Source organism: Monopterus albus, unplaced genomic scaffold (assembly GCF_001952655.1).
Source record: "Monopterus albus unplaced genomic scaffold, M_albus_1.0 scaffold384.1, whole genome shotgun sequence".
NCBI lineage: Eukaryota > Metazoa > Chordata > Actinopteri > Synbranchiformes > Synbranchidae > Monopterus > Monopterus albus.
The window spans coordinates 44410-59451 of NW_018128264.1; the positions used below are offsets into that span (position 1 = coordinate 44410).

Sequence of the window (15042 nt, forward strand, 5' to 3'; positions counted from 1 at the left end):
ATAGAAAATGATCCCTTTTCAGTTTAATCAATTACTGAGGTACTTTTTCTCCTCCCCCAACAAGAATGGACCTGCTTACATGATGTCTTTCGTGGATGTTTGCCTGCAACACACGATCCACAGCCATTTTTCTGGACAAGTAGCCAAGCAGCCTGAGATTTCTTTTTCCTTTTAGCCATTACATCACTTTTTCCCCAAAGCTCCTTGCAGGACCCTGTGATAAAGACCTGACTGAAAAGTTGTGAGGAAAAAAAGAATGGCTTGTATCAGTATGTGGACTGCCGTGCCGCCTTACCATACCTGATTGTTTCTCTATGACCCTAATATATGATAATGACTTCTGGATAGGATGACATTTTGCTCGCCCCCTTTAATATTTGACACCATCCTGATTTCATCTAATAGGAAATGCACATAAATTTTGCCCCTTCTGTTTTTGTTGAAGCTGGTTTTATATTTGATTAAAATTTGCAGCCTTCCCCTTTCAGTTTTTACTCATTTCCCTTAATGTATGGGTTCAACTATTAGACCTCCATCTTTAAAATGCCTTCTGAACAATGTCAGTCTTGTCAAGGCTCACAGCGGCTTCTTATTGGTTCTGTCTCCAGATCTGTTACTAATAAAACACTCGTCAGTATCACTATCCCGCTTTTCTTCTTTTAATGCAATTCATTCTGCAGTCTTTATGTCATATTTGAGGCCTAACATCTTGCAGCTTAACCGATTAACCTCACTAGCGAAGCAGTTGAGAGGGATTCAGCTTCTGCTGCCGTCATGTGGAGGAACACAAAACTGCACTGTCCACTCAGCATTCAAACACTGCTCAGGAGACCTTGGGTTAAGGGTTTTCCAAAATATTTTTTGTGCTTCCTGAAGTTATGCAGTGTCATCTTCAGCCTTCGCATTAAGGCAAACAGGAAGGAGCTACACTTGTTCTAGATATGTGTCTGGTATGGCATTTTGCCATACCAGATGTTAGTAGCGTGTCATTTTTGTGTCAGTGTTGATATTCATATTTGTTGTGATAAATGTCCTTTTTTTTAATCATGTAAGTAAATTAATATTTTTTATGTAGTTTTAGTTGGCATTGATTTAGTAGCTGTACCTCAGAGTTCAGTCATATCCCATCATCTTCATTAACAGATAGAAGTTTGCCATTTACCAGCACCCAGTTTACATTTCCTAAATATTTGTACTTTTTTAAGCAGAGCAAGGTCCATTTTATGAGTTTACAAAGTGTTAATGTTTTTCTTACTATTAAATTTAGTTGTAAACATGCAATATAGTGGTCATGCAGGAAGGTTTCTGAACACAGTGTCAGTGGTTGAGCAACTTCTGATTGGTCACAGCTGTGAGTGCGCACAGTTATATTTGTAGATGCCTGTTTATTAAATTTAGTCATTATAGTGCAGGAGTAGGCTCCTGTACTCTGGTGGACCATGATTATACCAGTATTTATTAGCTGTTTTAACACCCCTGATCCTCCTGAAGATGGATCCAAAGTAGCACACATCTGTTGTTGTTTTGAGTAGCCCTTGTAACAGCCACCTTGTTAAGTTTCACCTCATCTATTGTGTTTGCTAACTGTCTTTCCTGGGAAAGGGGACCTCCAGGAAAGACATTTTGTTTGTTTGTTTGTTTTTTACACCTTCCTTGGCAGCTCATTTGTATCCCTCTGGAAGATGACTGCAATTATCTCTTCTGACCACTTGGACATTTAGATGTTTTATCGGACACCAGAGCTGAAACAGTAAAAATATTTTCAGTTTGAAAACAAATGCTATTACATGTATCAAGATGCATCACCCTTACTGTCACCTAGGTGATAATTCAGGTAGCCTTCTAGGTGCAGTCAGAAAACACAGCATACACTGGTGGTATGGGGTCCTCCTGTGTTCTTGTTTGTGTTTTCGGCAGTATAAGTGCAGGGCATTAAATTATATAGTGGACAACATGAAGCTAAGGGGGATGCTAAAGAGAAGGAAGCAGTACAATCAGTACAATCCTGTAGTAGTTGCAGCAAGGAGCTACTGGACATGTTTTTGGAGTTCCCTGGAGATTACTACAACTTGGACAAGGTACTTCCCAGACTTCAATGATTGAGCAAGAATTGGCGATCAGACCTCTTGGGAGAGTTTTTTGACCACAACAGTGGTTTGGGGTGGATGAGGTAGATGTGATCAGACCTCTTGGGACCACATCAGTGGTTTGGGGTGGATGAGGTAGATGTTACTTTGTCTTTAATGATGTAGAGCTTTTGAGAAATAATTTGAAATGGAAGAAGAAAAAGTCGATGTAGGGAGGACACTGTCCAGGGCTCAGTGATTCTCTGTTGTGCCTGAAAAGATGAAACTGGAGTCTGTCATTCTCTACTTCATCCAAAATCAACATCTGCCGTTTATAAAGTGTCATACCTGAAGTAAACCCACAATGATTACTCTGATCCCTGGGAGTGGAAAAAACAAATCCTATCCACATGAAGAGCAGAGTATAAGCTACAATTTAAAGTTCCTGACATGGAAGAGATAAGATAAGCCTGTCTGAATGTTGGCTTAACTCTAATCAAGCTGGTGCACATTAATGTTTGCCTAAATGAACAGTTAACACTGTGGTTTGAAGTAGAAAGGTTCTTTGTTTCACAACTGTGTGCTTTGTGGACACAGGAGTCATTGTATATGCATGTGATCTGATTGTCAGCATACACAAAACAAATCGTATGACTATGAAGCATGAAGGGCAGTTTAGGTGGAGATGTCACATGATCAGGTAGAGTGAGTCATGGCTTCCCCGCACAATAGACAGGTTAGCAACTTTTACATGCAGGAAATAGGCATATGAATGGCAGCCTGTTTTATATGACTCTTTGACCTAATTTAACTAGCAAACATAGGTCAGATAAAAATGTTCTTGATAATATTTTCAGTAATGTTTTTCTAATATCTGAATACAGACATGCTTTAGAGTTTAAATTACATAACTCATTTTATTAGTGAGTAGTGGTTCCTTGTGAATTCCTAAAACTAATACAATAGTTATCTTAAAACTGGTACTCACAAGCCAGAAGGCAAAGCTGCATTGCCAACTACTACTACTACTTATTGTGTGTGTTTATAGGGGTCCATCAGCTCATTTTCACCCACTGGTCTGCTGAATTAATGTGACAATACTCTGTAATTTGCATCCTTTCAGGGATGTCCTTAAAATACATAGTACTGATGACAGTGGAGATGATTCCTCCTCAGTGACAGTTCAGTAGGTCAGATATTTTTCTTTATATTTAATGTATATGGGGGTTAGGAAGTTGAGGAAATATGTCCTTAACAAAGCGGAAATTGCCGAACTTAAACGCGAGATTTGTCTTATTAATACACCGTGTGCACGATAATTAGTGAATACACTGTAACTTACACTATCCCCATTTTATTGAGGGCCGGCTGAACATTTCTGAACTCGGATGTTTAACACCGTTGACTGTCAATGTCAAAATTGCAGTTAAATAGCGCATGGTAAGTTACTGCTAACAGCTGGGCCTCGGTCATATGACAAGGACATGCCTCCTTACTGCCCAACCCTACGTCTTTACGCGCAGCGCTTGGTCAAAATAAAATAGTTCCACGGAAAATGGCACCATAGGGACTTAAACCACTCCCAAATGTATGTATTTTAAATGAGGTCATTTTACTTGAATAAACAGCTATTATCACTATACGATCAACGTTAATATGGTCTGCAACAGGGAGAAGTACACCCTGCAAAGTAGACTCTCCGCTACGTCACGTTGTTGTTGTTGTATCCCTTCGCCGCTGTCGTAAGAGGAAAACAGCTGTGGCGAACTAATGCTAGTTAGCGTCGTTTGTTTTTTGCCGTGTGTCAGCGATTCGAGTAGTTCTTTAAGAAAACCCCGAGTGACCGACTTGTTGTCTGTCACCTCTTATAACGATGAAGTTTCAGTATAAGGAGGAACACCCCTTTGAGAAAAGGCGGTCCGAAGGCGAGAAAATAAGAAAGAAGTATCCGGACAGGGTACCAGTAAGTAGCTATCGTTAGCTTAGCTGCTCGATCTGTGTTGTTAGCAATTTTACGACGCTAAGCTCCAGCTGTAGTAACGTTAGCTCTGTTTCGCTAATCGTAAGTCACAGCTAATGTACGCACTTTTAAAATCCAACTACAGTTATGTGTTATAGTTGTAGCTACACTAAACCAACATTGATTTTCTTCATAGTTGCCTAATCCCATCTTTTATGCTAATGTGCTGTTTGTCATATTTCCAAACAGCACATTAGCTAACTAACAACGCTAGAGATTGACCAACAATTTCGGGCGCGCTGAACAGGCCAGCTATCTGTAGGTCTGTCTTGTCCCTCCTTGTGTTTTCAGTTTTTAACTAGCATTATTAAATCATAAAGAAAGGCCCCGAACACGGTATATAACACCTCGCTGGTTGTATTATGGCGGTCCTTACCGGGAACGACGTGCACTTGGTCTGTAGTTGGGTAACTTTATAGTTTAGACTGTTTGTTGAAATGCTTACAGCACTGCATCCTAAAATAATTGGCTTCAGCAAACACGGCTCTTGTTTACGTCTGACTGGCACTTATGGATAGACTGCATGGGCCACAGCCTTTAGCCATTTGTCACTCAGACATTTATAACAAGATTGTATGGTCCATACATGTATGTGCCTTCTGTATTCTGTAATGCATGACACTGTCTCTACAGTCTGGTTACACTGCCTTTCATTTTCAGCTGTTTTCAATAATAGATTTTAATCAGATTTTGTGTCTAATCAATCGATTGTCAAAATTGTTACATTTTTTATTTAGTCGTTTAAGCTCTACAATAACCTGGCTTTATTTTTAGACTGAAGAGGGGAAACAAAAATAGTTTTATTTTCACTTTCTAATGGATCTAATTTTTGAACTGTAAAATATTATTTTTAACTGATCAACTACAATTACAATTAGTTTTTTCTTTCTAAAACATAGGCCTCAGACAGACAAACACCTCATCTAGGTTGAATATATTTCAGTGCTTGTGTGACTGACAGTGTGCCTTCTCAGATCCCTTTTCTGAGAAAGATGAAACGTACTATTTATGTACTCGATACACAAAGCTTTTATTCAGTGGGGGGAAAAAACCTAGACTCATTTGCTTAGGGCAAGCTGTGCAACAGCTTGTAGGTTGCTTATTTTTTTATATATTTATATTTTTAGGTAATTGTGGAGAAAGCCCCAAAAGCCAGAATAGGAGATCTGGACAAGAAGAAATACCTTGTTCCCTCCGACCTGACAGGTAAACCGTTATATTATGTGTCAAGTCTCTGAACAATGTTGAAGACATTTGTGTGTAACAGTCAAACCTAATATTTTCTCATTTCTTTATATTCTCTTTTATCAGTGGGCCAGTTTTACTTCCTCATCCGGAAAAGAATCCACTTGCGAGCTGAGGATGCTCTCTTCTTCTTTGTAAACAATGTCATTCCACCCACCTCAGCTACCATGGGACTGTTGTACCAGGTACTCAGATTCTACCTTACTGACTAGCTCTCAGTCTGTCAGCATATTGCGTTCTTGTTTCTTACTTATATTAAAGTAGGAAACTAAAGCTTCTCTTTACGTTTTTAATATCATGCTAACATTTTTTTTTCTTACTCTCTTTCATAGGAACATCATGAAGAGGACTTTTTCCTCTACATTGCTTACAGTGATGAGAGTGTGTATGGGAACAGCCAAAGGGAAATCTGATCCCACCACACCCCACCAACCACTACCCTCCTTTCTGAGACCTCCACCCTTCATTCATTTAAATATTAAATCCAGCTCAGCAGCCTAGAGCTCCCAGAGTAAATATATTAAATGCACTTTCATCACTGCTCACATCTATTCGTCTTTATTATTCTACAGTTTGAATTGTATTTTCCTCCGCTTCAGTAGTAAGTTCGGTTAAGTGGTCTCATGGCCAGTTATTTTTTTAGTGTCATAATTGATAATACTATACTAAAAAAATGAAAGTGTTGAAAAAATGTTAGAACTAGGCCATAATTATAGTTGCTCCAGGGTTAAGGGAAGAAATCAGTTAAAATTGGCTCTGACTGACAAAGAAGATAGTTACTGGTTTTTCACTGTTGGCTTGCTGGATGATAAATTGTATATTGTGTTTAGAGTAGGAAATAAATAGCAGCCACCAGTTAAAGGTTGTCATCTCTGGTGGATTAAAGGATAACTGTTTTCCAGCAGTTCTTCTAGGAAAAAAAAAACTTTTTTTTAATTTTATTATTCACCAGCCACTGAATTTTTTTTGAATGAGAAATGAGTGTGCTACTCAGCGTCTGACCCTAGCGAGGAGTATAATAGAATTCAGACTAAATAATCATCCTCTGCTTTCAGTGGTAAGATTATTCTGTTGACTGCTACTATGGTTATTGTTTATTTTTAGATGGCTTAATTTTGATCGTCTTGTAAAACAGTGCAATTTTCTTTTTCTTTTTTCTTTCTTTTTTTTTTTGTTTGTTTGTTTGTCTCCTTTTTTAAAAACAAGATTTGAACTCTGTATACAGCTGCATTACTGGCTCTTTCTCTTCATTCATGACCATACATAATAAAATGTGATGAAAAGCTAACAGTGTTTCTTGTCTTTATTTAATATCTTGGCTCATATTTGCTACAGAATGTGCATTAATTGATTACTGAATCATCTTTTAATTGTTTTTCCTGGTGAGAGATTGTAAATGCTGAGATGTAAAGTTGTGGTTTGGACTGTGAACTGACCAGAAATCAAGCACAAGATGTAAGCAAGTACTGTCCAAGAAGGAGCAAGGCAGTGTAAAGGAGATGACTAAAATACATTCAAGATATCTAGACTGATGTATAAAACAAGTCTTTTTAAGCACTGAATCAAAATGAAGTAATTCTGTTGAAAATGATTGTGTTTCAAAGAATTTGACATTGTCAAAAATGACTACATATGCTTGCCAAAACAGACATTTATATGGGTGGAGTTAATGTGAGACAATGAACCATAAGTTGTGTCAGTGCTTTTATTTATTTTAAATCAAGCTTGTGTTATGAAAATGTATAACTTTATCACTGTGGCAGAATAAGTGACCTATATGTTTGTAGTATTCAAAATATGCTTTGAAAGATAGCTACCTATCAGCACAGTTTTGAATTAATTCATTGATATGATTTAAAGACTGAAAAAGAGGGACATTTTCACCACTCGTCAAAACCCGTTCTTAACATTTGTGGCCAAAATACGTGAAAAACTACTATTCCCAGACTGCAGTTCGGAGGAACCGAAGACGCCGTGCTTGGCACCGGAAGTACAACATTATCACCCGGGCCCAAAATGTCTTCATTTGTTTGTATTTTGCAGTGAAGTTTGGATTTTTACCTTTTTAATTTTATCCAAAAACAGTCGAAGGCCCTCAATTATAAAATCGTAAAACGGGTAGATTCTTGTGAAACGACCTACAAAACAACAAAAGTAAGACTTTTTCTAATATGCCACGTTAAATGAATGATACAATAGAAGCCATAAAATGCGTAACGTTAACGTTGCTACTAAGTAGCTAACGTTAGCTAGCTGTTTTTAGTTAACTGTTTACATTAGGCCATGTTCAAAGAGAAAATTATGACCACTGGTTTATAGTTAAATCTCCATACAAATGTATTTTAAACAATAGCTTAACCGCTAATAAGTTATACTAAAATAGATGAAGTTAACAAAAGCTGCAGCTTACATTGCTAATTTAGCGGTTAACTAACGTTAGGCCTTTAACCTTTAGCTACAGCTGTGTTTTTGTTTTTTCTTGTTATACGACGTTAACGCTGTATAGACAAATACATCATTCAACACCGCTAAATGTACTTTAGGTACCCCTTGTAACTTTTGACAACTGTTGAAATCATATTTCGACCAACACCAGCTGGCCCCTCCACTGCCTGTCACCATGCCTGCCCTGCTGGAGAGACCCAAGCTGTCCAACGCGATGGCCAGAGCCCTCCACAAACACATCATGAGAGAGAGGGAGCGCAAGAGACAAGGTGAGTTGTCACAGTAGAACCGAAATCTGATTGAATTTGGATATTTATTTAAATGTAAATTAAAATATTTAATTTGAACACCATGAGTATCATCTTTTCAGAGGAGGAAGAGGTGGACAAAATGATGGAGCAGAAGATGAAGGAGGAGGAAGAGAGGAAGAGGACAAAAGAAATAGAAGAGAGGATGTCCTTGGAGGAGACCAAAGAACAGGTGTGGAAAGGTGCTAAATACACTTAGAAGTTTCTGTTGCAGTCAGTGCTTCCAGCTCCATGTGGCTTTGCTGTCTTATCTTTGGTTGGCACAGATAACATTTAATAGGATAAAGTATATCGTTTATGAACATTTATGGGTCCCAACTCTAATCTTCAGGTACTGAAAATGGGTGAGAAACTTCAAGGACTCCAAGAAGAGAAACACCAACTCTTCTTACAGCTCAAGAAAGTTCTCCATGAAGAGGAAAAGAGACGCAGAAAGGAGCAGAGGTAGCCAGGATGTCACTGTGTTTGTTTTCAAATAGGAGATATGGCTCAATTTTGTTTGAGGAGGTCATTCATATCAAAGCTTGCTTTTTTAACCTAAGTGTTCTGGGCACTCAGTAGCATTTTTGTGTCTTCTTTAGTGATATAACAACACTGACATCAGCCAGTTACCAACCAAGTCTGCCCATGCATGCAGGGCAACACCTCCTCAGCATTCAAGGTGAGATGCTTATCTGGTGTTATCTAGGAAACTTGTTTGCTTTTTTTCTGGTGTTGTTAACAACAGTCAGCTCATTCTTGCCCTGTCCTCTCTTAGGCAGTCCAGTAAGCCACAGGGGACCTGGTGCATTGCTTGGAGAACGTAGCAAACAGCTGTTCCCAGCTTCTGTGATTCCAGTAAGTAAAGAAGTGTTCACTGTTTTACTCAAAACGGCTGTTTTTCACAAAATATCTACATCATGTGCAGTTTTGCCCTTTGTGTATTGAGGTTTTCTTCTGGGATACAATGAGTAGATCTTGTTTTAGTTTGGTCAATCAGAACATTATTTTCTGAGTTGAACAAGGCAGCCTTGCAGTGATGTGAAGATATTTGATCTATGGCTACTTTGTGTGTGTTAAATCTACATAAAGGGCCCCAGCTTTTCAGTGTACACCTGGTTCAGTAGCAGTGTTATCCAAGTGATGCCCATAGTTATGAAGCTATATACGTACATTGGGTCAAGTAAAGATACATTCAGGCACCATTAATTAACCCTCGCTTACCTGTCTTCCTATTTCTCCTCTCTTAGGCACGCCACTATCAGACGCCTGGTTTCAGTTCAGGCTCAGCAGAGCACGGGCAGTTCAGCGGGGGCCAGGGGGTCCATGAGACCTACAGCGTAGCTCAGGCCCAGCATCCCTCCACCTATGCCCCTGGACCATCTGTACCTGTCAGTTTTGCAAGCAGCTCTCAGATCAGAGGTACAGGACATGTCTGTTTAGGTATTACGGTTCACTTACATCATCTGTATCATTCACAAATAGGTAGTTATTGAAAAGGAATTTCCCTAATGTACATACAGTCCTGATGAAAAAAATAAGATCCCTCCTCAGATTTTGTAATCTGGATATTACTTAAACTTTTAGTTAAGAAGTCTGTTTGAGATCAAGATCTCTTTTGCAAGAAAGCCCTGATATGAATTCCCAGCCTCAAATAACTGTTATTCGGGCATATATTGTTGTTAATGCTTATTGTGCTGTAGTCAGTTAGGAATAATTTGAATCTCATCCAAGTGGGATGCAAGACTAGTAAGACCGAGTGGTCTGTTCTCCCTCAGGTGCATCTGCATTTCAGGCTATGCAGTATCTTCCCCACCAGCAGCCGGGCTACCCTGTCCACAGTCACTTCACCTCTCAGCCTGGTCAGTTCCTCTTTTCTCATTGTTCAGGTGTTCCCAGAGCTTTTGGATTCTTTCTGTGGATTAAAAGTTTGTAGTACATGCCTACTACAAAACTACATAAATGCTAACTTTTGTGTTTCCTGCAGGATACATCCCTGGAGCAGGAATCCCCCTTCAGAAGCAGCTGGAACATGCCAATCAACAGTCAGGCTTTACTGATGCAGTAAGAACATTTGAAATGTCGATGCTTTATTGTAGTTTTGTTCAAGATCTAATATATAAACAATATGAGCTTAATTTGTATGCTGTTGATTGTTAGGTTTAAGCAGCTAGTGTACCACTCATTTACCTGCCTCGCACTTCAATTCATCCTCCTGTGTAAATGAGAATAATGTTTTGTTGTGTCTCATTGGTGTTTTGTCAGGGTGCTTTGAGGCCTATGCACCCCCCAGCCATGCATCCTTCTGCTCCAGGCCTGTTGCCCACACCATCATTGGCAGTTCAGATCCCCACTGCAAAGGTGAACCACCAGAATTGTTCCCCTGGCACCAGCCTGAGGCCATTTAACATATTGTTTGTCTTACTAAGCCTAGAATATAAAAGTTGTTGATTTATTTTCAGTTGTAATGATCAGTACAACCTGACAGGGCTGTTATCATAGCTGGAGACTTTGAAGCTGAATACACATGACCACTGGCTTGAGGCACTGTTGTTTCATTTTTTGTTTTTTGTTTTTTTTTTTTTTTTGTTGTTTACCACCAGAATGTTGTACCTTTGCTCAAATAATGTTTTTTTTTTTCTGTGTTAACAAAACATCTCTGAATTTCTAGAGATACGTTTGTCCACTTTCTAAAAGTTGTTTTTATTTTTCTTGAGTATACTTCTTGTTTACAAATCATATGTTCATGTGTAAGGCTGAGATTTTATATCCATCCAAGCAGTTTGTGCTGTGTATTATGTGTACAAAGACTTGGAGGTTGCCTGCATTTTATTTGGAAATCATTTCCCACATTTCCAACCTTCTATACACGATAAACCTTGTTTATCATGTTCATTCCATTTAGAAATGCTTATACAACCAAACACTGACAGTTGACTTTACCTTGGTTTTCCATGTTTCCCTCACCAGGCCTCATTCCAGAGCTCTCCGCAGGGGGCCTCTCGTCATGGCTTCCTCCCCCACAGCCAGAGCGGGCAGAGGTTCTACCACCATGGCAAGTAACTCAGCTACGTTCACCTTCAGCATTGCTGAGATTTCAGTTTCCCTGAAGTGAGTGATGGACTGGACCTCTTCCAAGAGTCAGGCTGAATGATGCCATATTTGTTTTTATTTTGTGTATAGTATCTTGTTTTTAATCTGTGTATTGACATTATTAATCAGCGATCAGCTGTTTCATTTAATATTAATTTGTAAAATAGCTTATTATTTTTCCTACACTGTAAAGCCATTCTGCAGGTGCTTGTGTGCACTAAAGTGTTATCTTAACCCACACCACATGAGCCTGAGCTTTTTTTGTTGTTGTTGTATACCAACATCATCATCAGCGGAGTGCTGAGTGTCTGCAGACTTGGCTCACTAACAATTAGCCAAAACCAGGTTAGAGGAAAATGTTCAGCAGAACTTGGTGGTTGAATTTAAAGCATGTGGATTAAATCAAAATGTTTCCACTGAGGTCACACGCAGACTGAATACTACTAAAGCAGAAACACATTGGTCTAACAGAGACCTTTTAAACGTGCTGCTGAATTCTGGTTGATCAATTTAGACCTGTTAGTTTGGCACCACAGATTAGATCAAGATGACCACGTTCTTGGAAAAGTTACTTTTTTCATTGTCCTCTGCAGCATAAATTAAGTTTAAATCTGTTCTGTTTCAAAGCTTTTATGTTGCCACATAAAACAGTAAACACAAGCCACACCCAACAGTTTGTATCATCTTTATTTTTTGGCCACCGAGACATTCTGCTCAGTTTGGACTTGCTGTATGAACACAAAGTAAGGATACCAAACTGCCACAAATTGTCTGCCTCCTGAATCTCACTTCAAGTTTGAGAGTACACCAAATAATACTCCAGTCATTTCTCCAAAGAGCTCTGTGTGATGGACCCATCTGAAGGTTTCCACAAAAAGACTTCAAGTGAATCAACGTATGCTGAGGTTTGGTTCATGGACTCTAAACACGAGAATGTGTGTGTTCTTAAGCAGGGGTTTGTTTCTCTTTGACAATTTTTATGCCTTAAGACAAAAAGAAACAACCTCGGTATGTCATTTTGCTAATCTTTGTTTGCTAGACAAGCTTAAACAACAGAAGGGAGGGCTGTTCATCGTGCCACACAGAAAAGACAAAACCTAGTACTGAGTCCTGTATGGCACACAGGCTGAACGCACCTCATCAGGACATTGCTAATCCAAAGGTAAAGCCCTTAATAAAACGGGAACATACAAAACAAAAACCAAAAAAAAAAAAAAAAACAAGAGTCGTAACATTATCACCACTTTCCTTTGCATGGATGGTAGGTAGCTACTGATATTTGTAGTCCTACTCGCTCGTTATTTCGTCTATATGTCCAGATTCAGATGTGGTTTTATTATGTGTGCACATACATAGAGAATATTTTTCTACCATTTGACATTTCCAATTCTTTATTAAAGTTCTTCTCTAAGTGAACCCGCAGGAGGGTCAGAAAACAGGGTGAGGGACAGAGCGAGTAAGTGTGAAAAAGAAAAAAAGAGGGAGAATATCATTGACGAGGCAATATCCCCTCCTTTTTCCCAGGTCCAGTGCATCTTGTTTGCCCCTGAAACACAACTGAAAGGGGAGGATCAAGAAAAAAAAAAAGAGGAAAGAAAAGTCAGAAACCAGAGAAGGAAGATGTTTGAGAAGAAAAATAAACAAGAGAAACATTTTTTTAATTAGAGATTAAGCATTTTAACCAGCGTCTGCACAGCCAACATATTGTCTGCGGACACTTTATTCTACAGCCCACAGTTTGAAATGCAGGAAACAAAAGTCGCAGAAAATCGCTTTGACCCAACAGTCACAACAAAACTGTTTCTTAATAGGAAATGCAGGAAACCACTGGCTGTAAAATGAAGTGCAAACCACAGGAAAAACACAACAATGTTCCAACAAAAACAATATGAACCACAGGCTTTCATTTATTTCTGATAGTGCTACATATAAATGATACACATGCTCTTAATAGTGTTAACATGAAACAAAAAGAACACTAAGGGGTAGGCAAGCCCACAGTAACACACTCCTCAGCAACCAGCTCTTCATAAAAACTTAAAAATTTGAATACACTCATTGAATGAGATCAATCACAAATCACTGAAATCCAGTTCACACAAATATATGTTAAACAAATGAGTAATATGTAAAAATATGATTCTTTCCAGTACAGTGAATATGCATTAATGTAAATAACCTTTTAAAATGGCATGTTTTCTCTGTAAAAGGTCAAATTAAACATCAAACCTCCTCCTTGTTGTGTTGACTGGAGTTGCCTCCCCCTTCCCCACTGATGAACAATAAACTGTACATGACATCACACACACTTGCACTGGCATGGCACATGCTGGCGGCTTGTGGTGAAATACATAATTGTACAGAACGCACACTGCTCTTGAGGCAGGCTTGGGTCAGGCGGTAGCTGGAGGGTGAAAGGACAGCTTGTCCCAGCAGCTGTGGCTCTGTATTTACCTGCAGTGGCTTATTTCGTCATGCCTTTGATGCCAATTGCAGCTTCTTCATTGAGCGCGCTTAGAACGGTGATCTGAAAGAGCACAGAGATGTCAGGACAAGGCCTTTGGTTGATATCTAAAATCTATGTGTTGTTTCTCAGTTTACAGGTAGTATAAAACTCCAGCAGAACAGAGTGGATGCTGATGGGACAGTACTGACCATCATCTCCTCTCCGGCTTCGTACTTGAGCACTATCTCTTTGCCCAGGTCTCCCTCTGGAATCTTCAGGTCCTCCCTCACGCTGCCATTGTCTTCGAGCAGGGACAGGTAGCCTTCTTGGATCCCAATCAGCTGGGAGAGGGGAAACAACAGAGAAGAGTGACCAAATAGAGTACAGACTTTTCTATTTCCGTTTACTTTACACAGTGAATTAACTGGTGGTTGTTAGGTACACGTGATTCAAACTGTTTCCACTCCTAACGCTAATGCTGTGACTGTGTCGACTCATGTGGGACACATGTTCAGACATGAACTTCCCAGCATTAGGATATGGAAGCACCAAGACTGTATGGGTTCACTTCTACAGGAATTACTGAAACAACCGTCTTTCAGTTTGGCAGCATTCTACAGTATGCCGTGTGTTGTAGTCCGACCGGTTGGATCAGTAGTCCTCGCTCTCAGCAACCTCTGTAGTTGAATATGAGGCTCACTTCACAAACACAGTGTAATGAAGAAGAAGAGTAATGAAGTGTAATCGCCCCAGACAGCTCCTTAAATCGGGTAGCTCATCTGTTAGCTTGTTTGTGTATTGGAAACCTTTTACTTGAATTGCTTCTGGCTCCTGGTGTCACTATGGTTAGGAAGAGGTAGCCACACCCTTACATGAGCGTTTACAACATAGTAGGAAACAGGCTACAGTAAGACAAGACCACATGTGTCCTCCTGCTGCTTCACCTGGAATTCCATTCTCTTGATGTTGGGCACGTCCATGTTGTGGGTGGAGGGACAAATATCCTCAAACTTTTTACCGGAGAAGATGTCAATACCAACCAAGTGCACCTGCACAAAAAACACAGAAAGGATGAAGTGTGTCCCAAAACAGAATATATGTGATAGCAAATAAAACATCATCTAAACTTTCAAATCAAATTCATATAGCACTTTAAAACGTCTAGTTGACCAAAGTACGTTACACAATTAAATACAGAAACAGACTTAAAATAAGAATAACAGGCATAAAGGCCAACAACAATAAATCAAATCAAATCAAATCCAATTTTATTTGTATAGCGCCAAATCACAACAAAAGTCATCTCAGGACACTTTACAAAGTAAGGTCTAGACCTTACTGTTATCAATATTATTACATAGGGAAAACCCAACAAATCCCCCTTGAGCAAGCACTTGGCGACAGTGGGGAGGACAAACTCCCTTTAACGGAAGAAACCTC

General features: G+C 39.3%; 3 protein-coding genes across 5 annotated transcripts in view; 2 read left to right on the top strand and 1 right to left on the bottom strand.

Moving 5' to 3' along the window:
* The first annotated feature begins 3782 nt into the window (after positions 1-3782).
* On the top strand, positions 3783-6095 carry gabarapb (GABA(A) receptor-associated protein b). Its single transcript, XM_020585883.1, has 4 exons — positions 3783-4029; positions 5214-5292; positions 5398-5516; positions 5664-6095. The coding sequence occupies exons 1-4, from the start codon at positions 3940-3942 to the stop codon at positions 5742-5744; spliced, it is 369 nt and encodes a 122-aa protein (XP_020441539.1). The 5' UTR covers positions 3783-3939; the 3' UTR covers positions 5745-6095.
* Positions 6096-7277: 1182 nt separating this feature from the next.
* Positions 7278-12376, top strand: gps2 (G protein pathway suppressor 2). 2 transcript variants are annotated; one of them, XM_020585869.1, is made up of 11 exons: positions 7278-7485; positions 7875-8045; positions 8147-8256; positions 8416-8528; positions 8666-8745; positions 8842-8921; positions 9314-9485; positions 9842-9925; positions 10051-10127; positions 10329-10424; positions 11034-12376. In XM_020585869.1, the coding sequence occupies exons 2-11, from the start codon at positions 7952-7954 to the stop codon at positions 11124-11126; spliced, it is 999 nt and encodes a 332-aa protein (XP_020441525.1). In that variant the 5' UTR covers positions 7278-7485; positions 7875-7951; the 3' UTR covers positions 11127-12376. The 2 variants fall into 2 exon arrangements, with proteins under 2 accessions (XP_020441525.1, XP_020441523.1); XM_020585867.1 differs by having other exon boundaries at positions 7928-8045.
* A 65-nt stretch (positions 12377-12441) lies between these two features.
* Positions 12442-15042, bottom strand: part of LOC109951389 (eukaryotic translation initiation factor 5A-1) — a 9274-nt gene continuing 6673 nt past the window's right edge. The window contains exons 3-6 of one of the 2 annotated variants that reach the window (XM_020585870.1): positions 14547-14651; positions 13812-13943; positions 13611-13683; positions 12442-12713 (exon numbers count right to left, since the gene is read on the bottom strand). In XM_020585870.1, coding sequence (XP_020441526.1) covers positions 13621-13683; positions 13812-13943; positions 14547-14651 — 300 coding nt within the window. In that variant the 3' untranslated portion in view covers positions 12442-12713; positions 13611-13620. Of the gene's footprint in view, positions 13684-13811; positions 13944-14546; positions 14652-15042 lie in introns of both variants that reach the window. The other variant, XM_020585871.1, reaches the window with a different exon arrangement.

Coding starts and splice junctions, on each gene's coding strand:
- gps2 (XM_020585869.1), top strand. CDS start 7,952: ATGCCTGCCCTGCTGGAGAGACCCAAGCTGTCCAACGCGATGGCCAGA. Junction 8,046..8,146: donor GAGGGAGCGCAAGAGACAAG/GTGAGTTGTCAC, acceptor TCATCTTTTCAG/AGGAGGAAGAGGTGGACAAA. Junction 8,922..9,313: donor TCCCAGCTTCTGTGATTCCA/GTAAGTAAAGAA, acceptor CTCCTCTCTTAG/GCACGCCACTATCAGACGCC.
- gabarapb (XM_020585883.1), top strand. CDS start 3,940: ATGAAGTTTCAGTATAAGGAGGAACACCCCTTTGAGAAAAGGCGGTCC. Junction 5,293..5,397: donor TGTTCCCTCCGACCTGACAG/GTAAACCGTTAT, acceptor CTCTTTTATCAG/TGGGCCAGTTTTACTTCCTC. Junction 5,517..5,663: donor CCATGGGACTGTTGTACCAG/GTACTCAGATTC, acceptor TCTCTTTCATAG/GAACATCATGAAGAGGACTT.